This window comes from Podarcis gaigeae, assembly GCF_964106915.1.
Source record: "Podarcis gaigeae genome assembly, chromosome: 2".
Taxonomy (NCBI): Eukaryota; Metazoa; Chordata; class Lepidosauria; order Squamata; family Lacertidae; genus Podarcis; species Podarcis gaigeae.
This window is the reverse complement of record NC_139679.1, coordinates 64,656,319-64,683,669: the sequence shown is the minus strand read 5'-3', so window position 1 is coordinate 64,683,669 and position 27,351 is coordinate 64,656,319. Positions and strand designations below refer to the sequence as shown.

Sequence of the window (27,351 nt, the reverse complement as noted above, 5' to 3'; positions counted from 1 at the left end):
AACCAGGACCAGCCAGTGCAGCAGCATCCTTTCAAGGTCACATTTTTTTCTTTGGGCGCTTCCTGATTCAAAGGGTAGCTCAGCTTTTGTGTATTATGCTGTCATTTGGTTGGTGAAATTGCTCAGAATTCTTCTTTGCATCAGGCATCACTTTAACCAAGATCTATTAATCTACACATTATGGATTAGCCATAAACTGGCTAGTCTTGTCTTTTTCTCCAACCACATATTGCTCATTTTCCTGCCGCAGGCCTTGTCAGGGCTAATTGTGAAGAGTAGCTTGTTATATCATTCATCTTTAAGCTAGGTTTCATTCCTGATTTGGTAGGTTACACCCATTGCTCTACCCTCGGTTTATTCTTTTCCTTTTTAAGAAAGGGAAAGATGGAGGGAGAGAGTGAAAGAAAATAGAGATGTGTTGCAGTGCCTTTTCCAAGATGTTGTTGTTGTTGTTTTACCACCACAACCCCTGTCAGCATTCCATGGCTACTGAGCATGCTCAGCTTGTGTCTACACTAACCCATCTGAAGCACAAAAATGTAGTTTTTCTCAATCCAGAATCATTGATGCTCTGCCTAAATACAGTATGCTGCTTTCAATCCGGATTAATTCTAGATGCTGCTGTCCACAAGGGTGAGTGTGGTTCCTTGATACCATCCCCACGATTAGGTTAACAACACCTTTTCTTCTCTGCACACCCCCACGTGTACAAAGAAGGAATTGGTGACTGTGATTTGCATACCCACAACATCACTGGGCAGGTTTTGGTACAACTCCGCATTGCTGGTACATTTTGTACATTTTGTACAAGATGATACAAAATTAAATCTGCAATGAGCTTTTATTTTTGGAATGAAACCCTATTCTCAAGAACCACTTTTTAGGGGCAAAGGAATGCAAAGTAGATCTATATGGTAGGTGGACTTTGTAGAAAAAACCAAGTACGCAATCTCCATTGATTCTGCAATAAAATGTGTGGATGCAGCTGCCACCCACATTGAGCCATTTGGGCTCCCTCTTTCTTAGAGGGTTTCTTTCTATTGTTATTTTAATTAATTGAAGACTTAATCATCTTCTACAAATCTCGGGGATCTCTAAAGCCTGTTGTCAACAGACGCATCCTTCTTGCGCACAAGATAATGCCAGTTCAGCTACATAAGGCTCCACACTTGGAGATGAAGTTTGCTCATAATGCAAAGGATATGTTTACACAAACAGAGAAAGAGAGAGAGACTAAAGGGCATTAAAAGCGGGCCCTGTGTTGCTGATTGAGACTCCTGTTATGCGATACTGGCAAACGGCAGTTAATGCTTGGATGAGAAGATCTCTAAAAAACGGATGCATTCAGCAAGAAGAATAGTGGATGATACTGGATCGAAGGCTTTTGTAGTAACTGGAGAACTTGGATTTCTAACCTTTCCTCCTGCAGCAAGTCTCTGCATGCTTGGGCTGTTCCAAAACATAATCTGCTGCCTTTTATTATCAAGTCTTACATTCCTGGATTTGACTCTTGGAATTAGGAATGATAGAAAATGAACCCAAGAAGTACATGTAGAAAAGCCCTCTCCTAAATCAGATTATCTCCCTTTCTGCTTCTGTGTATGGACAAGTAGATGTTCTGAAATGCCCCGGGGGTGGAGGGGATTGCTTCCACACAGTTAAGTTCTTTTAGTACCAGTCTGCACTGTTTACAGTCAACCTACATGCAGGCTTGACAGCTTCAATCGGTTATGGTTAAGAGCAAGAGTCAGCAACCTTTTTCAGCCATGGGCCAGTCCACCGTCCCTCAGACCATGTGGTGGCCCAGACTATATTTTGGGGGGGAAATGAACGAATTCCTATGTCACATGAATAACCCAGAGATGCATTTTAAATAAAAGAACACATTCTACTCATGTAAAAACACCAGGCAGGCCCCACAAATAACCCAAAGATGCATTTTAAATTAAAGGGCACATTCTACTCATGTAAAAACACGCTGATTCCTGGACCATCCGCGGGGCCGGATAGAGAAGGCGATTGGGCCACATCTGGCCCATGTGCCTTAGGTTGCCTACCCCTGATTAAGAGAGAAGTAATATCCCAGGGACGCAGGTGGCGCTGTGGGTTAAAGCCTCAGCGCCTAGGACTTGCCGATCGAAAGGTCGGCGGTTCGAATCCCTGCGGCAGGGTGCGCTCCCGCTGCTCGGTCCCAGCGCCTGCCAACCTAGCAGTTCGAAAGCACCCCCGGGTGCAAGTAGATAAATAGGGACCGCTTACCAGCGGGAAGGTAAACGGCATTTCCGTGTGCGGCTCTGGCTCGCCAGAGCAGCGATGTCACGCTGGCCACGTGACCCGGAAGTGTCTCTGGACAGTGCTGGCCCCTGGCCTCTTGAGTGAGATGGGCGCACAACCCCAGAGTCTGGCAAGACTGGCCCGTACGGGCAGGGGTACCTTTACCTTTACCTAATATCCCAGTTACACACATATTCATCAAAGTGAAAAGCTGGTTTAATATTGCCACCACCCCACAGTCCCCAGTATGTAATACAATGTGTAGCAGAAGACATGATGCAATTTGCAGCAGTTAGCCACTAACTTCATATATGCATTTATATTATAAGTGTTTGTTATGGACACCTGCTTCTTGCAAACCAAAGCAATAAGATACTAGCCCCTGATATCTGCATTGGTCTAGGCTTCTCTGAAGATGTTGAAAGATGTCGACCACAGCTTATGAAATTGCATAGGTTCAACGTGTCAGGTGATGAGTAACTTGAGTCAGGAGCAATGCTCTTTTTGAAACCATGTTGGTCATCCTCTTCAAATAGACAACCTGGATCCTGAAAAATCTGGACCCTAAACCAAATGCTGCAATTTGTAGGAATTTACAGGATCTGGATGGGTGGGGAGAATTATGTTCTCACACTCTCAGTACCTAGGAGTTCAAAAGAATAAGGAATGCAAATTGTTGCTAAATAGCAAATTTTAGGCAAACCACTTAAATCTCATTTAGTTGGTACCCCCCTCCCACAACGTACACAGACATGCCCAGTAACTTGGTTCACATTCTTTTAAATCCTTAAGTTCTAATAAGCTTGGACCAGGACTTTGTCCTCAGCTCCACCTTTGCCAAGAGAAATTGGGGGGTTTTTTATGCTTGGCCAACTGTGCAGTGTTAATATTTCTGCTTCTGTTCTGACATGACTGGATGTTCTTTCTCTTTGCTTGACGAAAAGCAGAAGCCAGGCATTCCATAACTGCAGGCAGAAACGATACGTTCCCAATTCTCAGCCATGTGAGCTCAGCCATATAGGTAGCAAACTCCAAACCAGGAGTAAAGAAACCCAAATGCTTTGCCCCCATGGTTTAGAAATGTACCCTGAGGCACAAACACCATGGCAAAATCTGCTAGCATATGCAGGTCAGTTACTTTGCCATAAAGTGTAGTCACTCATTCCCCATCACACAATGTGAGACTATGTACCATTTTCTGAGGCCTGAGCAGATTCTAAAGGACAATTCGGCACACACAGAAGTACTTTCAGGGCCCATTTGCACCACTGTAATACAGTGCTGAGTGAGGACCTGGGAGTCCTGGGTTCAAACCTCCAATGAGACATAAAGCTTACTGGGTGACCTGTGTCAGCCACAGTCTCTCAGTATAACTTGTGTCACAGGGTTATTGCAGGATAAAACTGGGGGGACATGGATGTCTCCTTGGAGGAAAGGTGACATATCGGTGCGGTGATTTTGTTCTTTTAAAATGCCACAGACTCACAGAATTTCCAAATATGCTCAGAAGTACCAAAACAGAATGTATTTATTTGTGACATTTATCTGCTGCGCATGCAGCATTTCCTTTCCAATCCCACTCAAAGTAAGAAACACCAAACAAGAATTCAAAGAATAAACATTATTTTAAAGAATACCCACCGCCTTTACAAAATGGCAGCACCTGTAATTCCATAGAGGAAGCTATGACAACCACGAGTTTGTACCACAGCCATCTCTCGGGTTCCTTACGTCAGCAACCTTAATTCGGCTAGGGAAAGGATGGACTCCATAATTTACTCATCCTGGTTTAAGCAAGTCCTGCTCACCTGATTTCCACCTCCCGGATCAAACTTAAGATTTACTGTCAGCTAATGGTCAGGGGTCTCTTTACCTTTACCTTTTTAATTCCAGGATTTGGGGAGTGGGCAGGGAAGGCTTAGCAAGGAAGGATTCTAAGTTTCTTATCAATCAGCAAAACACTACTGGACTCTTTTTCTGCGACTGGAAAACACTACTTTTGAGAGGCCTTTGAATTATGTAGAGCACACAGACACAGGACGACATGAATCCAATTCTGCAGTGAGTGTGGAAGACACTTCAGAGCTATAGGCAGGTGTCAGTCCATTTGTAACCCAAATTGATTGATCAACATAAACACTTTGGTGCTGGGCTTTTCAGGAGTTTAGTAATGAAGCCACTCAGGTTACCGATTAACTAGGGCAACAGCCTAATAGGAAGGATTGCCCCGGCGTTTCTAAGAGACCTAGCGCTCTAGTCATTTCCCTCTTGGTGATTTTCGGCAGAGGGCACAGATGTTACTTTATGCCAATGCAGTGTTAGCAGCATCAATGGATGAGGGATTTGAGGACTCTGGGCCTTTCAAAAATGTCTTTAACTCATGGTTGTACATGGTTGTACTTAACTCGGGTTAAGTACTTAATTCGTTCCAGAGGTCCGTACTTAACCTGAAACTGTTCTTAATCTGAAGCACCACTTTAGCTAATGGGGCCTCCTGCTGCTGCTGCGCCACCGCTGCATGATTTCTGTTCTCATCCGGAAGCAAAGTTCTTAACCCAAGGTAATATTTCTGGGTTAACGGAGTCTATAACCTGAAGTGTATGTAACCTGAGGTACCACGGTACACAGATACTTGAAAATGTGTTGAATATTGCTTCATGAATACATTTTGAGGGTCAAGCCCGCCTTCTAACTCCTAAACCCACCCAAAGGCTTGTTTATTTACAGTAAGTAGGGCTGCATTCTTCACCCCTCATCTTTGTGGCTTTGAGAAACAGTAGAGTCACCTTCACAGCTTGGTCACACATCACAGTGGGAGGTGGCAAGCTGGATGATCGGAGCTGATCCCTGCCCCTGCCCCAGCTCCAGAGTGTGAGGTCCAGTGGCTCCTGGATTGGTTCAGCTCCACCTCTTCCCCAGGGCTTTCCACTGGATTCTGCTGGCAGGGAAACTGTCAGGAGCTCGTCCTACACTCGAGTAGGACCCTGGCAGAGACTGGCATGTTCTCTCCCTCCTGGTCGATAGTTCGGGAGCTACAAAAGCTTTCTTCAGCCCGAACATCACAGCAACTGATGCCAAGAGATAGTGGCACACTTAGGGATCTGCAGAGTCTTCGCAGTTTGTGTAACAGACCTCAGCAACTCAGCATTTTGGCTAATCTACTTTATTTACATATAAACACATATGGAGCACTGCAACATGGCTCCTTCTCTCTCTAGCATCAGATAGCAAAGAGGAAGAACAAAGGACAATAGTCCCACTTCACGGAACACAGTAACACAAACATCCTGTCTCCCTCACATACACCATCATGTGACAGACAAAAATCCCATGACTGTAATCACGGAGCAGGAATTCTAACAAACATCTTGTGGGCCTCCTGCCAACCTGCCCATTCAGTGGGGGCAAAAGGCAAAGGTCACTCAGCACTGTAGGGACTGACAGGAAACCAGCTCAGCCGAGAGAACCAAATAGAGGGACACCTCTATTCAATCCACCACCACCAAGCCCAGCTAAATAAAACAGTAATGTTTATGCTCTGGACATCAGTTTTCCAAATATTTTAGTCACATTGACACTTTAGATTTGTAGGTATTCATTTAAAACATCTTAGGCGTACACCTAAAAATGTGAAGTGTAGTGAAGAAGGACAGCATGCTTATTAATAGTGAAAAAGAATTTATTTTTTTCTGTCTAAAGTGGCAAAAAATAAAAGTGTATATCTTTGGGGGAATAAAAGCTTTAGATGCTGCAGCCTGCCTGTATTTCTAACCCTTTGCTTTTTATAGGAAAATGAGCAGCAGTTAAATAAGAAAGTGCATACACTCTAATTAGTTTCTCCTTAATGCCAGCTCCATGTCACTGCATCTTCCTAGATGTGTGGTACATGGATCCATGTCAACACATCTCATATTTGTGTGCAGGAGCAAAAACATCACAGCTCTATTTTGGAATTAGTGCAATTAACCATTAACCACAATTGCTCTCATATCTCATTACAGGGTGTTTAACAGACCTTGTAAGGAAATCAGTGGGGTGTGTGGCATGGACTGGAATAACAGGGCAGCCAAACAAGATCTCCCTCTAAAAGTACAACTGCCTTGTCAGGGAGCAAAACAATTAAAAGCAGGATGAGAGAAATTGGGGAAATAAACCCCAAAGCAGGGAGCAGGGGGTGGGAAGGCAGACGTATTACTCCTGATTTAACATGTGGTCATTGTGCATTATGGGAGCATCAGGAAGAAGATGTAGGTGCTCTCTCTTCTCCCACCTAATGATTCTCCCCTGCAAATGCTTCTCCAGGCTCTTAAACCAGAATTAATTGTGGCTAGGGTAAAAAAATGGTGGGAGACATTTGCAAAGAAGAGTTTGGTAGTGAGAGGAATAAGTACCTGCCAATTCTCCCTTGCAAATGCCCCAAAGGGGCTCCATGTAATAAGGATTAGTTGCAGATTCTCCCAGTTTTATTCTTATTATTCAAAAGTTCCAGGATGCTTTGGGTTCTCTCCGATTGTCTTCCAGAAAAACAATAATTTCGGGATGTTGATTTGTTTAAAAATTGTGCATTGGCCTTCACACTTGGCTCCTTCAATGTACATTTTCTCTGTTTAGGGTTTTTTATTTGGTAAAAATTAAAAATAGGTTAATAAGAATAAAGGTGCTACATTTCAGGAAGTAACACATTTTCTTCCTTTTTATATATTTTTAATATCTCATACCAGCAATCCAGCAGAGTAAAAATTATTAGTTCTTTGCTTTTGTGTCATCTACTGCATTATTCTTCATCACAGCTCATATGATACCAGTTTTAGGATTCCTTTCCCTTGTGCTGTCTCCCTGTCCTGTGAAGCTTCCTTTTTTACTTTTATTTATTACATTTCTATTCCACCTTTCTTACAAGGAGCTCAAGCTGTTGTATATAGTTCTCCCTCTGGTGCACGATATGCTGAGAGACAGCAAATAGTTAAAGGTCTTGTTGCAATTCCTTAAACTATTGCCACGGGAATTGGGATGAGAACCCTTTCAATCGGTGTTGTGATGTTGTTTTTCCCCCAAATGTGAGTGAGGGGAAAGTGGCAATTTCTTATTGCTCTGTTAGTTTATTTTAAAGCTTACTCACAAGTAAATGAGGTCATAAAATATAGGAGGAACACTCAGCTTCTGCAGAGCACCAAAACCGCAGTGAGTCACTTTTCGTATTACCACACAAATCTGTCTCTACCTGCCCATTCTCCTCTTAATGGAGAATTTGCCTTTAGTTTTGCTATCAAAACCAGGATCCTTGTGGTGAGCTCCCCATCCCCCATTGGGGAAGCTGTGAGTGTGCCATGTGAGTCAAATGCTGTGGGTTTTCTTGCCATAATTAGCAGCCTCAATGATATGGTTGATGGGTGGGGAAGCCCATTATGTTATGGACCTTGAGTCACACAGCCAGTTGATTTGTTTAGAATATTTATAAACCTCCCTTTGCCGAAGTTGGTTTCAGGTTAGTTTCAGGATTAAAAATATCAAAATGCAAGAAACCATAGAGTACAAACAAGATTTGGAGCCTTGGTGCCAGGTGAGGACATTCAATATACGGGGTGCCAAGCCTGAAAGGGCCTTCTCTCTAGTTGTTACCTGCTTATAACAGAGAGAAAGGGAAGGCCTCAGCTGTTGGTTTTAGAAGGTGGGGAGGGTAATATGGAAGAAGATGCCTGGCCAGGAGGTGGGGACATGGCTGGCATCAGGGGGTTGGCTCCCTCAAGCAGTTGTAAGGCCCACAGCTCAGTGAAGTGGCTCACTGTTGCATGCTGGGACACCCCTGCAGGTTCCTCACTGCCTGCCCTGAATGCCCAGCCTAGTGAAGAAGTTGGGGTGAAGAGAAGGAGGAACAGCAGTAGGTGCTCCCACCATTTCCTTGAGTTCCTCAGTTGGGCCTAGACTGAGAGAAGACAGGCTGCTGTAGCAGTGAGGACGAAAGCTCACCAAGGACCAAAACATTGGTATGGGAGGACATTAATAGCATCACATCTAATTTGGCCTTCAGTGTGTGGACTGAATACGTGTAGGAAGAGGTGGAGTTGTTGCCAGGATGCCAGCCTCCTCCTCACCTGTGTGAGAACATCTGTAAGGGGCAGCTGTCAACAAGCACCTCCGCACGGTGCGTTCATTTTCTGCTCTGCATGAGTCATCCTGGCTCCATATGTAGGACCCAATTTTGCAAAGACCTTTGGGCTGCACTTCAGAGACCACATGCTTAAGTGCTTTGCCCGAAGCTTTCTTCATGGCCGCGAAGAGGAATGCAAACATTCCTTTATAGTTTCGTTGTTGCCCTTGGGATCTTCTGCTCATGCTTAGATGTAAGGATGAAATAAACAAACAGCAGCCCAGACGTGGGCTCTGTGCAGAGTCCATTAAATTCGTCTTGTTGTAACACATTGTGTTCTTTGGTTTTAAACGTAGTTTATAAGCCAAATATCCATAATCCCTCAGAGGGAGAAAGTAATGAACAAGTAATGACTGCTAACTGAAGCCCTGTTCCAAATACTTACATCACAATCCCTGGAGCTGGATAGCATGTCCTGTTTTCCCATGGAATCGTCTTCTGCCTATAGCTGCTCAGCGCAACTTGCAACCTGCCAAACCAAAACCCAACTCACGTGTCTTGTATTGCTGTCGCTAGTCAATCCCATACCTTTTGTAGTCCCAGAGAAACAGTAATAACAAGATATAAAGCCTCTTGTAGGCTATACTATACATGACTGACGGACTATGTTCAGTTTGGTGGGTCACAGCTTGCATAGGCCAGGCCTGCATAGAAGTTATGAGGATGAACTGGAATCTATGGAGCAAAGAGCTAGGAGCTTTGATAGCTATGTGCTCCTCCAGCGTTGGAGGCAGATTCCCACTGAATAGTGTCAGGATCCTGTCAGCGGCTCCTGGCTGGTTGCCCAAGAAAGTATAAAGACAAGGGAAGGTTTCTTACCGTCCTTTTTTATTCAATATTTACAGAGAGAGGCTATAGAACCCAGCCTCTTGGATAATGGTGATGTCCCAAGTGAATCTCCACCCCACCCCCCGTCTCTCCCATTTTCTCACTTGTCACTTCTACGGGTGCTGCTACGTGCCCTCTGTCTTTGAGCTCATTGCTCTCCTACCTTTAAGGCTTGCCAGGTTCTGGGAGATGGAGGGTCTGGGAGGCTTTCCAATGACACTGAGTCTGTCAGCTGTTGCTCCACTTCTGCCCCCTCCTCCTCTCCCATTTTTCCCCAATTCCCCCTCTCAGCTGCCTCTCAGCTGTGACTTCCCAGAAACCACTGTTGTAAATCTATACTGTCTTCCTCTTCCTCCTCCCTGGGAGGGTCAGGATGGGGAGGTGGTCTCCACCGTTCCTCCTCTGCCCAGTCCCTGACAAATAGCAGTTGTCACAATAAAACCATCCATACAAGCCCCACAAAACAATTTAACTGGCGAGAAAATTAATACTCCATCAATGGCTGGGTTACACTTCAGGGAAAGCCTTCCTAAACAAAAATGTATTCAGTAGTCATTTAAACTAGATGGGCCTTTGGTCTTATCAAGCAGGGCTCATCCTACGTTCCTCAGGTGAGTATTAGAGTGTTTAAAGAGCTCCATTTAGGTTACTAGGAGGGGGTTGCACATCTAATACCTGTATTTGTGTAGTGGAGTAACAATATGTCATCATGGGTAAAATTGGATTTGAAGACTGGTCTGTTGGGTTAAAGTGCAATATTTTATCCTCAAGACTTGGGTCCAGTGCCAGCATACTGCATGTTGTTGACTGAAGTGGAACCCAAATGGCATCCCCTTTGGTAGGTCCAATACTTTACAGTGTGTTGCGGCATCATTCAGGCACTGATTCCTGCCTTCATCCACCCCTCTCCTCTCCCTATTTTCATGGTGCCATCTGATATGGTGCAATTCACTCTGATATGTAGGCGGGCTGACCCTGCTTAGATCATGTATCCTGAAATAAAAAGAAATCCCTCCTCACTTTAATTCCTGTTTCCTGCCCCTGCAACATTGTTCCCCCATCCCCCACCAGCTATAAATGACAGCAGATTAGCAGAGGCTGCCATCGAAATAACGGATTGTGTCAACACATTGTTTACAACTTGTCTCTTCACCTTTAGAGGAATATTTCCCCATAGCAGGTAAATGAAACGAGAGATTGGATCAGTGAACAATGGGTCTAGAATTAACCTCTTGCCTTAAGGTGATTCAGAGGCATGATGCCAGTGACCAAACTAGAGAGAACAGAAGTATATAGAGGGAGCAAGGATCAACAGACATTGTCTGGTTTTCTAGTAAAACTACTTGCTCTAGGACATGGATGGGGAACCTGTGGTCCTCCACAGGTTGTTGGACTGCAACTCCCATAATTAGGGTGCTGTTATATCCTTAGGGCAGATCAGCCCTGGAAGTCTGTGGGAAGGATAATGCCGCTGATGCTAAGGAAATTATAGTAATCTCAAAGGATAATAAAGTTTAAAGCCTGTCAATCCTACCTCTTTGGCTGATCAGTTACCAGTAAGTAAGGATGAGGAAGAAATTGGATTCCCTTTGTATTTATAGGCAATCCTGCTTAATTTGCGCTTTCTGAAACAATATGTGAACCAAAACACAGTCTTCCCTTGAAATGTTTGTTTCTCTAAATTCTGCAATGCCGTTCTTCAGCCAAATCAAGTATGCATTAAAAGGCATGCATTAGTGAAAATAACATCCAAAAATGAAGTATAGAAGGTGAAATTTTGTGCTGCAAAAATGTGTTCATTAGAAATTTGTTCTAAAATGCTGAGAATTTTTTAAAACCTGCAAACTTTTGTAAAGAGTAAGAGTTGGACGAAGGGGAAACTGAGAGAATCGGAAGTCGACAGACTCACCCATCCCTACTAGTAGGCATGTTGATCTGTCTTTCTGGCACCCTTGGATCTTATCTACTATCTGTTAGCTTGCTCATATCAGCTTCCTCTAAAATACAGCATCGACTGGGTTTTTTCCATGTAGCGTTACTTCATTTGCGAAAGCTGAACAACAACCATGACATTTCCCAGAGCTTCTTGCAGCTGAAGATAACAAGATATGCTGCTAACCCTACATGCATACATCAGGAAAGATTGAAATCTACAGCCTTCAAAATGGAGCCAATGTTTTTGCAATATAAAGTGCGTCTCAGAATGTGCATGCAGCAACACCTGCCCTAGCCTTGTTGGCATTGTTTTCAATGTAGGGACCATAGGACTGAGGAGGTACAAGTGTAACAAGAAAGAAGGAAGCATAGTTCAAAATGCTGGCTTACGATTTTTAAAATTATTATCATTAATCCTTAATTAAGGATGTAGGTGGTAGTATCACTGCTATAGGAGGCTGTTGCCCTCTCCATCATATGTGGTGGCAACCAGAGGATAGACCTTTTCTGTGGTAGCCCCCTGACTGTGGAATGTTCTCACCAGGGAAGCTCATGGCTATGTTCTACCTTCAGAGGCTGTATGCCTCCCAAACCAGCACCCTGAGCTAGATGAATGAGAGGACTGACTTAGCTGCTTAAGCTCCTGTGCCCCACTGAGAGCTCTCTCAGTCCTCCAGGAACCCAGCCAGATGGGCGGGGCAGGGGCACCTTACCGCCTCCTGCAGGAGGGGCACCTTACCGCCTCCTTCATTCTAGAGGTCTGTTCTTAACCTGAAACTGTTCTTAACTCGAAGCACCACTTTAGCTAATGGGGCCTCCCGCTGCTGCTGTGCCGCCGCCGTGCGATTTCTGTTCTCATCCTGAAGCAAAGTACTTAACCCAAGGTAATATTTCTGGGTTAGCGGAGTCTGTAACCTGAAGCGTATGTAACCTGAGGTACCACTGTAATAAATAAATAATAAATTAATTATAATTACTAGTATTAGTATTATCCTTCCACTCTGAAGCCTGAAATGGCACCTCCAGAGGTGGAGGGCCTCAAATATTGCATTATTTGGTGAGATGAATGGGAAAACTTGTTGGAGGTGCCAGGGAATGAAATAAATCATTTTGGTTAATATACGAAGTATGGAAAACTTCCATGGTTGGGAGGCAGGAAGTGTTTTTTAAAAAAATCTATGGGCTTCTTTTTCTTGTGGCATAGATTTGCTTCAGGGCAGCATCACCTTGAGAATCGGCTCACGTTGGCATGGCAGGTGAGTGAGGCACAGCAGCACATGGGCTCTTGGAACTGATCGTGGTCTTTTTCTCTCATGGCAGGTCTGATTTATACCACATCTCGGCAGCTCGATCGCGAATACAGGGCTGAGCATATCTTAGAGGTGAGTGATGACGAAGTTGTAATTACTTTTATTTACTTGAAAGTGGTGTGTGTTGTTTTTTTAAGTCCTCAAAGAACATTTCCTTGCAAGTCAGAGCACACCAAAGAGGAGGACTCATTCCATCAGTTCCAAATTGTTCAGGAAGATAATTGCTTGTTCTGCATTTTTGTGGGTTTGCCCCCAGTGCCAGCCTCACTAATACCTCCTGGCTTAGCTTCTTAACTGAAAGGCTGCAACAGGAATCTTGCCGCTAAGCCCTTGCAGAGTAAAGGGGGGCAAAGTGGTTTCCTGCCCCTTTTGACAAAATGGACACTTAGGGGATTTCATTAGTACATGGTACTGAAATGCAGTCTCCCAGCTAAGAGGCAGTAGGTTGCAGGTTCTGAGGCCTTCATAGGAAATGTTCTAGACCAGTGGTGTCCAAACTTTTTTCAAAGAGGGCCAGATTTGATGAAGTGAAGGGCCATGAGGGCCAACCCAAAGGGCTGACCAAAGTTGGCCTTTTTTTAAGGATTCAAGTTGTTGAGGTTTTTTTAGGATTTTACTCCAGGAAAATAAACTGCCACAGGGGCCAGATTAAACTGATCGGCGGGCCGGATTAGGCTCACGAAACAGACTTTGGACATGCCTGTTCTAGACTACATCAGTCTCAGACAGGGAGAAGGGAGGAATTTGACTGCACTTGCATATAAAGGGAAATTTATCCAATCTCCACTTTCCAAAACAATGAGCAAACTGAAACACAGGCACCCTTCAAAATTCACACTCTGCTCCGGAAAAGTAATGGTACAAAAATGCACAAATTAGGGTAAAGTGTACATAAAAATGCATATATTAGTGAAATATATTTCTTTAGCTTTGCAAAAAAAAGTATTTATTCAACAAAATTATGTGAAAATGTGTATATTAAGAGAAATGCACACTAGAATGCTGAATCTTCGTTGACTTTAAGAAAAAATAATATCACAGACTGATGTGGATGTGTGGGGAACTGCTCTTAAGGTTGGGAAAATGAGAAACAGAGAAAAAACAAAATGGACATTTTCACCCATTCTTAGTCTCAGCCAGTATGGCCAAGTGTGGTTAAGGATAATAGAAGTTGTAGTCCAAAATTCCTAGAGGGCCCTGGTTTGGAGAAGGCTGGTTTTACTGTAAGGACTATATTTTCAGTCAGGGGTGTCTCCCGGTTATAACCTGAAGATGCTGAGGATTGAACCGGTGACCTTCTGCATGCAAGGTGTACCACTGAGTTTTAGCCCATCCTCCAAAAGAAACATAAGAAGCTGCCTTAACACAAAGTCAGATCACTGGGCCATGTAATGCAGTTTTCCATGCTGACTGACAGTGGCTCTTCAGATGCAGATGCTGTACCACTGAGCTGTGGCCATTCCTCTAACCACTGTGCTGCACTCAAACACATTCTGAGAAAATAGCTCATACCAAAATTCATGGGTGCTGGTAGGAACAATGCATTTCAATAAATGTAGCACATATTCAGATTGCCAACTTTTGAAGTGTCGTCTCTGTCAGAAAGTTGAATACAGAAGCTCTTTCAGAAACAAATACAGGCTTGGAGCCCTTTAGCGGTTTTTGTTGGGTCTGGAGCAGAGGTCGGATAGATCCCAGCACACAACATAAGATGCCCCTCATCCTTTCTTTCTCTTTGCCTTTCTACCAAATAACTCCAAAGAAAGCAGGGGGAATTCAGACAGACTATTCCCCATCACCACCCTTTTTCCATCTGGCCAGTTGGCATTCTTAGTCTAAACTTACATTACTAGCTCCTGGCTGCTGCCTGAGAGAATCTGCTCCATTTTGCAGGCTAGCTTCTACAAACAGCAGCTCTTTCAGGTGAGCTATATTTAGCTTGCTCAAAGATTCATTATTGGCAAGAGTCAATGCAAAAGAGAATGCTTTGCATTGGATAGCATCTCTGAGATGTGTGGTCTCTGGTTTTTGATTCACTAATATCTCTCCACCTAACACATGCACACCGAACTGTTTGGGTTGCTGTTCAGTGTTGTGCATGCAGAAAGTCCTCGCATCTCCACTTTCTGAAACCCCGTTGAACCACTCCCTGTCAGTATAGACAGCACTGAGTTAGATGAACCAATGTTCTGACTCAATGTAAGGCAGCTTCTGTAAGGTTGTATCCAACCTTGCATGATGGGTCTTCTCACACAGCAGGACTTCCTGTTCCTCTTCTCTCCTTTCATGCTCCAAAAGTGTCCCTCAATGCTCTGGAGCAGATTTTGAGGGCACATAGGGGGCCCGAGGGGAAGCAGGGGAAGGTTCCATTGAGCAAGCAGAAGTCTGTTGCCTAAATGTGACAGCAGTATTGTATACAACCCTTAACCCTCAATGTAGGCAAACCACACATTGTAACATTCAACCACTCCCAGAAGACTTTGCCAGATATTAGGAGATCCTCCAAATGTTGCTGGACTACAACTCTCATCATCCCAGAGCATTGGTTATGCTTACAGGCATCCTGCAGCATCTGGAGGACCTTGGGTCTTCTCCTCTGCCATAGCAGGGTTTCATGAGCATTAACTGTTTTCTCGAGGCTTCAGATATGATATTCTTTTGGCTTTTCCTTATAGGTCTCTGTTTCAGACAATGGGGATCCAACTCTGAAATCCACCAGTAGAGTTGTAATCCAAATCACAGATGTCAATGATAATCCTCCCACATTTTCCCAGAAGTTCTTCATGGTTAATCTACCACAGAAAACAGGATCTGAGACTCCTTTGCCAGTCTACAGGATGATTGCCACAGATCGGGATGAGGGACTCAACTGCCAAGTCACTTACAGCCTTGAAGAAAACAGTGACGGAGTCTTCAGCATCCACCCAGTGACTGGCATGGTCTTCTCCAAAAAGGCTTTTCCTGTCCAGGAGTACAACATATTGACGGTGAGTGAGATATAGGAAGTTAAGGAGGATGGAGGCAGACAGTAGTTTTTTGCTTGAGTATTTAAGGGCCTTGTAGCCAAAGAGGGTATTCAGGTTGTTGTTGTTGTCTCATTGATATATTGGTATATTGGGCAACATAATTACATCAAGAACCTGTGAAACCTATTTAGCCCAAACCTGCCATGAAACAACAGCAACACGTACATTGCAGAAGACAAAATACTCCATTACCTTCTTCAGTTTGCATGGGTAGTCCAAGAGCAGTTTGGTGGGTCATCATTGGATGCCAGTTACTGGGGAGGAGCAGCAAGAGAGGGTTGCTATTTTCAATCCCTCCTGGTGAACTTCCTGGAGGCATCTTGGCTGACCACTGTGGGCAGCAGGACACTTCTCTAGATGGTCAGGTCCAGCAGGGGTCTTCTTATTTTCTTCTGTATGTTGAGCAACAAGCTCTGCAGGCTACAGAGTCAGACCAGAGTTGGCAGCTTTGCATATGCCAAAAAAATCCTATCAAACTCTTGTATTGCATGAACCCTGCTAAGTTAACAGGGGCAAGCAAATGGATGCCATCCAGGTGTACACTTTACCTACCAGCTAAAGGAAGGCAAAGGCAACTGCAGGCTGCCCACTTTGTGGTGCTTCTGGCAATAGAACCATGAAAGGCTGATGTCCTATCCTATTAGGTTCACTCGGAACATTGGCAAGAGCAACTTTGGTTTCCACTGCATGTAAGCTGGTGTCTCTCTTGGTAGGTCAAGGCTACTGATGGCGGCAGCCCCCCACTCTCTTCCAGCGTGAGGCTGCATGTCAACTGGATCCCTAAGCCCCTCCCATCCTCAGAGCCTCTGACTTTTGATGAGCCTCATTTCAACTTTGCTGTCATGGAAACAGACCCAGTGAACCACATGGTGGGAGTGATCAGTGTGGAGGCTGGGCTCGGCCAGCTCTGGTTTAATATCACAGGTGAGTGGCATGCGGCTGGGAAATGAGCTCTGAGGGTGACTCTGGGCTGACAAAACGCTGCCTCGGTTCCCCAGATATTTGGCACGCACATGCCCCGGGCAAACAAAGGCTGTTTATTTTAGATGGCAGGCACATTAGAGTCAAGGCCTTGGCGCTGACAAGGAGCAGCATTGAGGCTGACTCAAGCAGTTGTCCCACAAAAAGCATTGTGCAGGTCTTGCGTTACCTACCCATCGCACTTTGCAAAATGGCATTTCTGGCACTCTCCCAACCTTAAATGAAAATTTTTGTGTTGCAAACGGGCAAAAACACATCTTTGCAGCTCACAGGAAATATGTGGTAATCATAACTATTCCCCACAGCAATAAAAACAAACCAACAGGAGAGAGAGAGAGAAAAACCACAAGGGGTTTTGAAAGTCTTTAAATGTTAAGTTGGTAGGGAGCTGCTATGAATGCCCAGCAATTCCCTTGATAAAAATCTATTATGTTTTATTCCTATTCTTCTCTGTTTTCCCCCATTAGTTGGAAATGCCCTATGCTTTCACTATGCAGAAGGATGTCAAAAGATACAAATCTCTTCTGTATATTTTTGCAAGAGTTAAGAGAGACCCATTCTAGGTAGATATTCCAGTGTAATGATCAATGCATTTTTGTTTTTGTTGGAGATATGGACCACACTCGGATTAATGATTGGGACATCTGTGGGTGTCCACTGTGGTCCTACTTCCATCTTCAAGAACTCATGGTTCTGAAGGGGGTTTACCTTTTTTATAGTATATTGCAACATCTGTAAGATGTTCCCCAGGCTCATGTAGGTTTTCATGCACATTTAATGGTAGAATTTCAGGAATGCATAGATTTTTGAAATAATTCTTAGGTGCCAAGATCATTTCATTTCATTTCATTTGTATCCTGCACATCTGACTGATCTTTGATGCATCTTTCAGCTGTACTGATCTGTGAGTGTATAATTCCTATTTCCTGGCATTACATTGCAGACTTAAGGTTTAGTTTGGGGCATTGGGGTTTTTTGTTTGTTTGTTTTTGTTTTGCCTCTGTTGAGTGAAGCCATTCCTGAAGGCAGATAGTTTGCAGACCTGCAAGAATTGTGCTTCTCAGGGCACCTCCAAGGAATGCTTCTGTGCCTGGTGCAGTTGGGCATGGATAATGGAGTACAAATACAATGAAGGCAGGACAAGAATCAACACAGTACAGAATTGACAATGCTTGAGGAAAGTTTACTTTTGTGTGGGACTGTCTGCCCACATTGTGTCCCCTTGCAGGTATTTTCTTTGGAATTTAATCTCAGTATTTATCTATTCTCCTAAATCAGACACTGTTTACAATATGGGACCTCCTTCACACATTGGGTCTGGGTAATCCTTTGCCCTGAATCATTACCTTGTTTGGCTGGCATACTCAAGCTAGCATTGGTGGAGTTTCCTTTTCTATTTTAGAAATTGTGTTTTACACCCCTCCATTCCCCAAGGAGCTCAGGTTGGGGTGGCATGCATGATATGTGGCTATCTATTTTTATCTACACAACAGTTCTGTGAGAAGGAAACAGAATGCAGCCTTCAGCTTTAGGCAGTGGAAAAAGTGGTATATGGGCTCCTCAGTAGGGATGGGGAATCAACAACTTCTGGAGGACCATTAGTTCCCCAGCCCTGGTCTGTTTCTGCAACTGTTCAATTAGCATTATAGAATCGTAGAGCTGGAAGGGACCACAAGATTCGTCTAGTGCAACCCCTTGCAATGCATGATTTTTTTTTTGCCCAGTGTGGGGCTCAAACCCATGACCCTGTATCTCATGCGCTCCCAACTGAGCTATCCCAGGATGACTAGGCTTCCCCAGAAAGTGTGGACTTTCCCTAGTGTCACAGCAGAGGACATTGCGAGTTCACACATAGAACTGCCCTTGAGTTCCAAGCCAAAAGTTTCTCTTGGCACTATAACGCCCTTCCCTTCCACTTGTCTGCTCAAGTGATTTATAATGCAAGTCAGACAATGTCCGCACCTGTCTGCTCAAATAGTTCTACAGGTTCATTTTCTTCCAGACGTCGTCTGGCCCCATCCCTTTCCCTTTTGCTCCTTTTTCTATAAAGGCACTGTTTCTTTAAAATCTTGGTGCCTCTGCTCCACTCTCATTTTCATTCCTGGCTCTTCCTAATTTACTTCAGGAGAGCGAAACACATTTCCCCTTAGGGACATATTTTTCTGAGTACTCAGACCAAAGATTCTTTCCCAGGTCCCCCATTAATGGTTGTTGGAACTCCTGTTGTGGGATAGGCTTTTGTGAGTGTAACTGCTTATTACCCATGGGATCACTGATGACCTCCAGTGCCTCACCACCTCTGACATATTCTCTACTTGCCTCATTTTATTTGAAACATAGTTTTTTAAACTTGGAGGCTTACTACTTTCTCCAAGTAGTGCTCAGGAGTGCTCACGTGTCAAGTCAGGTGGCCTATATGAGCAGAACTACATTTACCTACTCCATATAGTTTTGCTCCACCATTTCAGGAACTCATACAATAGCATCTTAGTTTCCCCTTGTTATCTGTGAAACGGTTTCTATTATCACAGAAACTACAGCTTCTTAAAAATGGCCATAGTTCCTATCTCTCCTGCATCAAGGCTGCGCTCTATCCATGACACAATAGATCCATGGCGCCCCTCCATCAAAGCCTCCCAGTTGCTGCTGTTTTGCTTCAAAGAACTCTACTTCCAGATCTCTGGAACACAAATAGGACCATAGGAAGTTTCCCTATTGGTCCAGCTAGCTCAGCATTGCCTATACCGACTCGCAGCACCTCTCTGGGGTTTCAGGCAGGGGATCTCTCCAAACCCTACCTGGAGATGTCAAGGATTGAACCTGGGGCCTTCTGCATGCAAAGCAGATGCTCTACCACTGAGCTATGGCCCTTCCCCAATGTGACTTTTGTAACTACCTGAAGGTGGCTATCATATCTGCTCTCAGTCTCCTCTTTTCCAGGCTAAACATCCCCAACTCCCTCAACCATTCCTCATAAGGCTTGGTTTGCAGACCCTTGATCATCTTGGTTGAAAGGAATATTTGTCAGGACTGTAGTATGGACTATCACTCCCATTCTGATCATGATCCCCCTCCCACCTCAACATATGCCTGCATTTCTTTGTGGGGGGGGGGGGAATAGCTGTAGAGGAAATGCTATTTGGAAATGGAAGGATTAACATGACAGAGTTGATTCCCAGAGAAAAGAGGTGGACTATGATGGACAAAATAGAGCAGTCTATACACGCCTCATGTGGCAGGAAAAGCTGTAAATTAGTGGTGGGGAGATTATGCAGCTAGCCAATTGTGCTGAAAAGTTATCTTTTCTTAGTTCTGGGGATGGGGTGAGGCAGAGAAAGGAGAAAAATGGGAGGGTGTTTCGCTCATGACGTCATGCAGATGTCAGGGAACACAGCATCACTATTCCACAAGATGATGCCTAGTGTAGAAGCAGGATACATTCTGTAACTCAGTGTATAGTCACACAAAGAGCTCTAAGAAACCTTGCTTGGAGAATAACCCATAGATTAGTCAGCCTTACACAACTTGTGACACTCCAAGCTGAAAGCAGCCCACCAAATGGGTATTGTGGCCTGCCAGGTAACCTCGCAATTTTGCAAATTTTGCAAAACCTCTGCCTGGTCACTATTGGTGGTGGTGAGCTGCATTTCATTTGGTAGGCCACAGGTTGCTCAAGCTGACTACCTTTCATTATCTATGTAGCCTGCTCTTTAGTTTTATGGACTATTGGAGAATAAAGCTGCGTTTTTTTCTGTCTTATTTCAGTCTTCAGATGCTAAATGTGCATTATTTAAGTCCTTATCCAATTGTAACTAACAGTGGGGAAATGAATAAGAACTCTGCAGTGGCTTCCAAAACATCTTCTTTTGGGGTTGCTTGCTCCACTGCAAATCTTACAGATGTTTGTCCTTGCCCAGGACTCATCCATGAATCGGAGCAAGTCTCAACAGAGAGAGGGGAACTGGTTTAAGCATCACACCTTGAAGCAAAGCCAGCAAATGTCCTCTCCCCTGCCAGTTCTCCTGATAGTCCTTCTTTTCAACAGAACATGCCCTTCTGTGTCCCACTGGTTAATTTCAGCTCATTTCACCTTGTATAGCATTTCAACAACAAACTAGGCATTATTGCATGCTTAAGCCTATGCAAAACTTAGGGGAAATAAACAAAGATGCAATGAGGACAATAGAAGCCTTTCACAGAGGTTTTCCACCCACCTTTTTTGCTATTCTGCTGCCTGCCTCTGGATATATTTTATTTGTTGCAAATGCTACCAGCTGCAATGATACTTTTTTCCCTCTTGGATCCCTGCCTGCCCAGGGAGATGCTGGTACTCAGACACCTGGCCTCCTCCGTTATAACTCCTACCCTATCTACTTAAGTTATCTCTTTCCTCTAAGGTGGTGATGATGACATGGATTTTGACATCGAGAAGAGCACTGGCAGCATTGTTATTGCGAGAAACCTGGATGCAACGAAAAGATCAAACTACAACCTCACAGTGCAGGTCACTGATGGGTCGAGCATCATCAAGACACAGGTGAGCATCCACAAAGCCTTGTCCAAACCCTTCTGTATTCTCAGGGAGAGTTTTTATAAGAACTTAGGATAAGAACATACACAGATAGAGTTCTCTCAAAAAATTACTTTGCCCAAATGCTAAAAATTCATGATTCAGCTGAATTTGCATAAGACTGGGGGATAAGGTGCTATAAGGCAATTTGGCCTGTGTAGATTAGCAAAATGGCACCGTCTTTCATGCAAGCTCACTTGGGGAAAACACCCCAAACTCAATGCTCAAATTCTTCTCAATGCACAGCAAAAAAATAAAAATAAGAACACTTACCAAAAGTGTCACTTTTTCTTAAAATCCTTCCTCTACAGATCCTGGCCAACTGTGGTACAGTACTTGGAGACTCGGGGGCCCAGTTTGCACGCAAAGCTAAGCCTAACCACTGCTTAATGTAAATGAGCAAACATGCAGTCTGTCAGAGAGGAGATTGTGGTCCCTTTCCTCTTACCTGGTCATTGTGCTGCTGTGTTGAGCTGTTCTAAGCCACATGGGAGAGGGCAGCAGCTTAGAGCACCTGCTTTTCATGCAGAAACTCCCAGGTTCAATCCCTGACATTTCCAGGTAGGGCTGCCTGAAGCCCTGGAGAGCTGCTGCCTGTCAATGTAGACAGTACTGAGCTAGATGGGCCAATGGTTTCACTCAGCAGAAGGTAGCTTCCTATGTTAAAAGGGTGAGCTGATGACAGTCTCCTGCACCACATCAGTTTTGACCCAAAACAACAAAGGGCTTATTTATTCATCCAGATCAACCACATCATCCATGACACACTATTTCAGCACATCTCCACATGAAGATATATATTGAGATAATTATGGCAGGCATTTGAGATTGATGAGCATTCTTCCCTGTGTGGCCAGGATGAGAGGAACTGAATCCTGAATCTGAATCATGGTGATGCGGAAGCCCTGAGGCTTCCTAAGTTCATTAGATTGGCAAGTTCATTACCAATCCCTGGCAACTCCAGGTAGGCCTGGAAGAGAACGCTGCCTGAAATTCCAGAGAGCTGCTGGCGGTCTATGTATCCAATACTGAGTTAGCTGAACCAATTGTCTGACTCAGGGTAAGGCAGATTTCTATGTCCCAGGGTCTGAGCAGTCAGAATAATTCTGCATCTAATGCAATTGCCTGTTGCACATAACTGGCAGGATTTGTAAGGCCTATTAGCAAGTCCAGGAGAAAGGTGAGGACCAAAAATGGTTCCACCAATCCACCTCTTTCCTTTGCACGTGTCAATCCAAATCCAAAGGCATCTCTAAACTGTTTTGATACTGGTTTAGCTGTCAGAGTCTCTCTGAAGCAATCTGTGAATTGTAACTTTTGTCAAGATACTGAGAATTATTTGCTATAGATCTGTTGTTCAGGGGGTCTTTGGCCAGTAGCCATGACAGCTAATGAATTCAAAAGTGACCTGATATTTATAGTGTAGACATGCATTTTGTCTCCCAACAGGTAGGTAGCCTCACCTTTCACTCCTGCCAACAAGTGCATATGTTTGCCTGGGAAAACAAGGTTTTTAGCAGGGATTTAATCTGATAATTGCTTTACTGATAGCCACTAAAGTTATGTAAAACCTAGGAGATGGTGGGAAGCAGATGCTGAGGGTGCTGTTTCAGTGTGACTCAGTAGTAGATTGATGGTATTTTCAACGTCTTTATAACATTGTTCTGCTGCCACTAAGAGTCATCTTCTGACACCTTGGCTGACATGCAATCCCGGCCTCCAGGAACTTTTCTTCTGTTTACTTTGGCATTGACAATCACTGCTGGGTATGTTGGTGAACCTGCTCTTGCAAAATCGTGGCAAGTTGGATTTCATTGAAGAAAGCAGGCGATTGCATCAGGTTGTCTCCTTCCAAGATGTGGTTTGCAATGAAAAACAATTGGATCAAATAGACAGAGATTGCCAAATTCTCTTTGCAACATTTGACAGCGAGCTTAGGGATGGGTTTATTTTTTCCTGTTACAAATACGTTTCCAGGCTCTTGCAAATACGTTTCCAGGCTGCTTCTGATATATTGTACACTTTCCCCACCGTGTCATTCCTGTCCTTATTCTGTTAGTTTCCTGGGATGAAATAAGCAGAAGTGCAACTACACCAAATAAGTTTCTAAATTCTAGTATGTACATCCAGTGCAGCTAAACTGATATCACCAAACATTAATGGTGTCTGAGTTTTTTGGTCCCCCTTGCTGTTGCTTATCCTTATCCTTCACCTTCATAATCCTCAGCCTCATTTGCCTACACTTCAGTATGATTGGCTGGGATGCCCCATGCCATTTTAGGAGCATCAGAAGCTACCTTATGCAGTGTCCATCTATCTCAGTATGGTCTACGCTGATAGGCAACAGCTCTCCAAGGTTTCAGATGGGACATTCCCAGTCCTGGAGATGGCAGGAATTGAACCTGGGAAATTCTGCATGCAAGACAGATGCTCTAGCACTGAGCTGCGGTCCTTCCTCCATGAGGTCATCACTTCAGATATAGTGTCATCTCGTTCAAGCTGGCCACCCTGGTAGAGCCCACCACTGACACCAGCCCTGTGCCCCCTTGATGTTCTTTTCCAGACAGGCATCACAAGCAGTTCTCACTGCACTTTTAATTCCATGCCCCTGAAGTATCGTCACTTGGGGACATGGTGGGGAATGAAAACAGTGGCCCTATGTCACCTGGTCCCACTGCCATGTAAGCCCACATAAGAACATAGGAAGAACCTGCTAGATCAGGCCAATGGCCCATCTCCTCCAGCATTCTGCTCTCACAGTAGCCAATCAGATGCCTGTGGGAAACCAGCAGGGAGGGCATATCCAGAGCAGAGGTTGTCCACCAAAGACCTCAAGCTTAGAACTGGACTCACATCAAGTCATTGACAAAAATCGCATAGAAGCTCTCTGGAACACAAGTTTTAGATATGCATTTGTGCACATGGCAGGGTGCACATGTCCAAAGCCTGCTAACTCTGGCATGCTGAATATACTTCCAAAGCTACAAAAAATAACCGCAATAAAGTTTTCTGTCAAAATTGCTGTGCTTGTCTAAGAATTAACCTCATCATTCCAGCCCCCACCCCGCCTTCTCTCTTACATATGTTCTCCCTACACTCTTGCAGGCCTATATCCGTGTGATTGACATTAACCAGCATTCCCCCAAGTTCTTGGAGTATCAATATGAGGCTCACATTCCAGAAGACACACCTCCCGGGACAGAAATTGCCTGGGTCCGTGCAACAGACAAGGACCATGGGAAAGGACTGATCTACACCCTTCAGAGCAGCGTGGATCCCAGAAGCATGAAGCTTTTTCAGATGGACCCAAGCAGTGGCACACTCATGATGGCAGAAGCACTTGATTCACAATCCATGTCGCTGCACATCCTGACAGTCATGGTATGGGAGTCACAGGAAAGCAATTTGTATATTTATTTGATTTATATCCAACTCTATCCCATGGGCTTGGAGTGCCTTACAGCAGTTTTTCTCAATTTCACCCAACATGTACTTGTTGCCATGCACAGCTAGGTGTTGTGCCAGGGTGCAATCACTAAAACACAAAGATACTATTGTGGGTTAAGCAAGGCCATTACTTTATTGGTTACAGTCAATATATTGGGTTGGGATGGGTAAGTATCTGTCTGCTGGGAAGAACAGCCCAGCACCACCCTTCCCAATTGCTGAGGCCACCATGCAGCCCAACATGCCAAGGGCCACCGAGATGGCAACCTGGGGTATGTGCCAATATATGGCCATTGGCAATGGCCCCCTAAGCTAGGGTGAAGACCTTGAAGCACCACGCCTAATATCCCTTATGGTAGTCCCCCCCATAAGTTATGGATCCCCACTGTCCTTCCCTGCCAAAAATATGACAGTAAGGAATAGATGAACATACACAAACATACACTCTTGCTATGGGAAAGGCAATAACCTCACAGCCATGGGCCAACTGTGACCTTTTTAACCAGTGACCAAAGAACATCCTGAAACTGTAGGAGGGAGGGAGGGGAAGTTGGTGATGACACTGAGTACTGAAGCCACAGCCCAGGGCTCCTATTTACATCCACCTCCAACAAGGCTTCCCTCTGTTCCACACCCAAGCCCTGCCCACCCGCCAAATGAAGGCTCTTATTGGCTCCTGAGGTTGAGCTCCAATTGAGACATGGTGCAACAGCACCAGCCAACTAGATGTCTGTGGTTGCCCCTGCCTTCCACCACGTAGGTGCACATAGAGCAGAACAGCAGTGAACTGGGAGTTGATGCACTTGCAGGTTAGGAGTCTTTTTCTGTTGCTGTTGGAATCAGGAGATTGAGATGTGGCTCACGGGTTCATCCAAATGAATGAGAGTGGTTGCGATGCCAAGTCCATACTGTCCCTTTCCCCCAGGTCCACTTGGCATTCTGCAGCTGGGAAGTGTCACATTGCAATGAATGCCTTCTTTTCTCTAAGACTGACATTCACACGTCCACCTGTTCTGCCACTTAGGTGCGAGACCAGGAAGTCCCGGTCAAGCGAGACTTTGCCAGAATTGTCATCCACGTAGAGGACTGCAACAGCCACCCTCCCCAGTTCTCCAGCCTCCATTACAAGGCGGAAGTTCTGGATGCAGCCCCAATAGGCACAGAGGTTGTGCAAGTCCGAGCCCTGGATCAAGACCGAGGAGTGAATGCTGAAATCCACTACTGCCTTGAGGCAGGTAAGGGACTCGAGCAATTGATAGCTGCCTATGAATGCAAGTGTTTCCCTGAATACTGAGTGTAATGACATGTGCTATCTAAATATGGTTTTTCCCAGTGTGCTATAAATGCAAGACTAATAGGAGCAAGAAAATTGCATGAACTGGAGTGGATTGGCATATGAATGTGCTGGTTGACCTCTGTGAGAACAAGATGCTAGACTAGATGGACCTGGTTCTGCAGGACTCGTGTCCTTTCTCAGCCCCTGTCCTTTCACTTTCCATCTTGTGTGCTGAAGACAGTGCCTCTGGGTTCCCCACATCTAACCACAGGTTCCAAATTCATTGACCACATTCCCATTGTATTAGTAGGCAGAACCAGCATCAAGTCAAGAGTCAGATGGTTGTGCATCTGCCAAGGGCACACACCACAGGTGGAAGCCCACCAACAAGGCCTGCTCCTTCTCATCACCATTACAACCTGATTGTTTACCTGCCTCTCATTCAGGCCTAAACTACAGGGGTTGTAAGAAAGAGGAGTAGTAGGTGCCACTGCTTGCTTGCTCCTTGGCTCTCTACCTGGTAAAGCAAAAAAAGGCAAAAATGTGCACAAAAAGGCTGATTTGAAATTTCAGTTTATATGAATAATAGTGTATTCGGCATCAAATGCTAATGAGCAATAAAAAGGCAGAGTAGCTAGCATAAAGCACCCATTTCCAAATATATCCTTCATCAGTGTATATACATATTGCTGTAAAGCCAAACACACAAAACAATGATTCATATCGGTTCAATATACCATGTATAAACATTTTAAAACCATAAGGCTATGCTACTTTAAATAATCGATTCCATTAGTACAATAAATGTCATATCAAAAATACTCCAAAAGCTACTATAGCCATAATTTAATCACTTGAGATCATAAGGCACAGAAATAATTGTTGCTTACCAATCTAAAGGCTCATATGATTTGGAAATTTTTCTTAGCACTTGTTTGCTCAGCTATGCCAGCCAGCAAAGCACTATTGTTTGTTTGTTTGTTCATTCATTCATTCATTCATTCTCCTGTCGCCCCCACCATGTGGACACATCATAAAATGTTCAGCAGGTCAGTATCACTCTGCTCATTCCGGACAGAAGCGGCATCTAAAAATAAAAATGGGCTACCATTTTAGCCAATGTGTTGAACAAATCTGAGTTGTGATTCTTTTTCTATGAGCATTTTTCTTCTTTGAGTTCAGGTCTCTGGTCTGCAGTGCAACACAAACACACTTTGCTCCCTATCACTTTTCACAGCCTTACATCTCCAAGCCAGCAGCTCCTAAGTCTGTTTAACTTCTTGAATTGATGCGCGGCTAATACCGTTTCACATTTCTAAATCTCTTTAAACAAGGTGTAGCCTGCCAGGGAAGGCATTGTTTCCCATTATGCTCTCTTGAGTAGGGCTATTTGTCCCTTAAGCTGCAATCCTTTTCCAGAAATAAGCACCACTGAAAAAGCAATGGCTTACTTCCAAATAAAGTAGATCAGAACTGGCTATTAAGCCTTTCATTTTAACTGTTAGAAAGGCTGTTTTATATATATACGTATATATATGGCACTGTCTTAACAGCAC

At 44.3% G+C, this 27,351-nt stretch overlaps 1 protein-coding gene across 2 annotated transcripts in view; it reads left to right on the top strand.

Moving 5' to 3' along the window:
* Nucleotides 1–27,351, top strand: part of FAT2 (FAT atypical cadherin 2) — a 108,608-nt gene that overhangs the window by 39,373 nt on the left and 41,884 nt on the right. For both annotated transcript variants that reach the window (XM_083728714.1, XM_083728713.1), the window contains exons 4-9: nucleotides 12,506–12,567; nucleotides 15,171–15,482; nucleotides 16,235–16,445; nucleotides 20,900–21,039; nucleotides 24,178–24,453; nucleotides 25,544–25,754. In XM_083728714.1, the coding sequence (XP_083584840.1) occupies nucleotides 12,506–12,567; nucleotides 15,171–15,482; nucleotides 16,235–16,445; nucleotides 20,900–21,039; nucleotides 24,178–24,453; nucleotides 25,544–25,754 (1,212 nt within the window). The remainder of the gene's footprint in view (nucleotides 1–12,505; nucleotides 12,568–15,170; nucleotides 15,483–16,234; nucleotides 16,446–20,899; nucleotides 21,040–24,177; nucleotides 24,454–25,543; nucleotides 25,755–27,351) is intronic.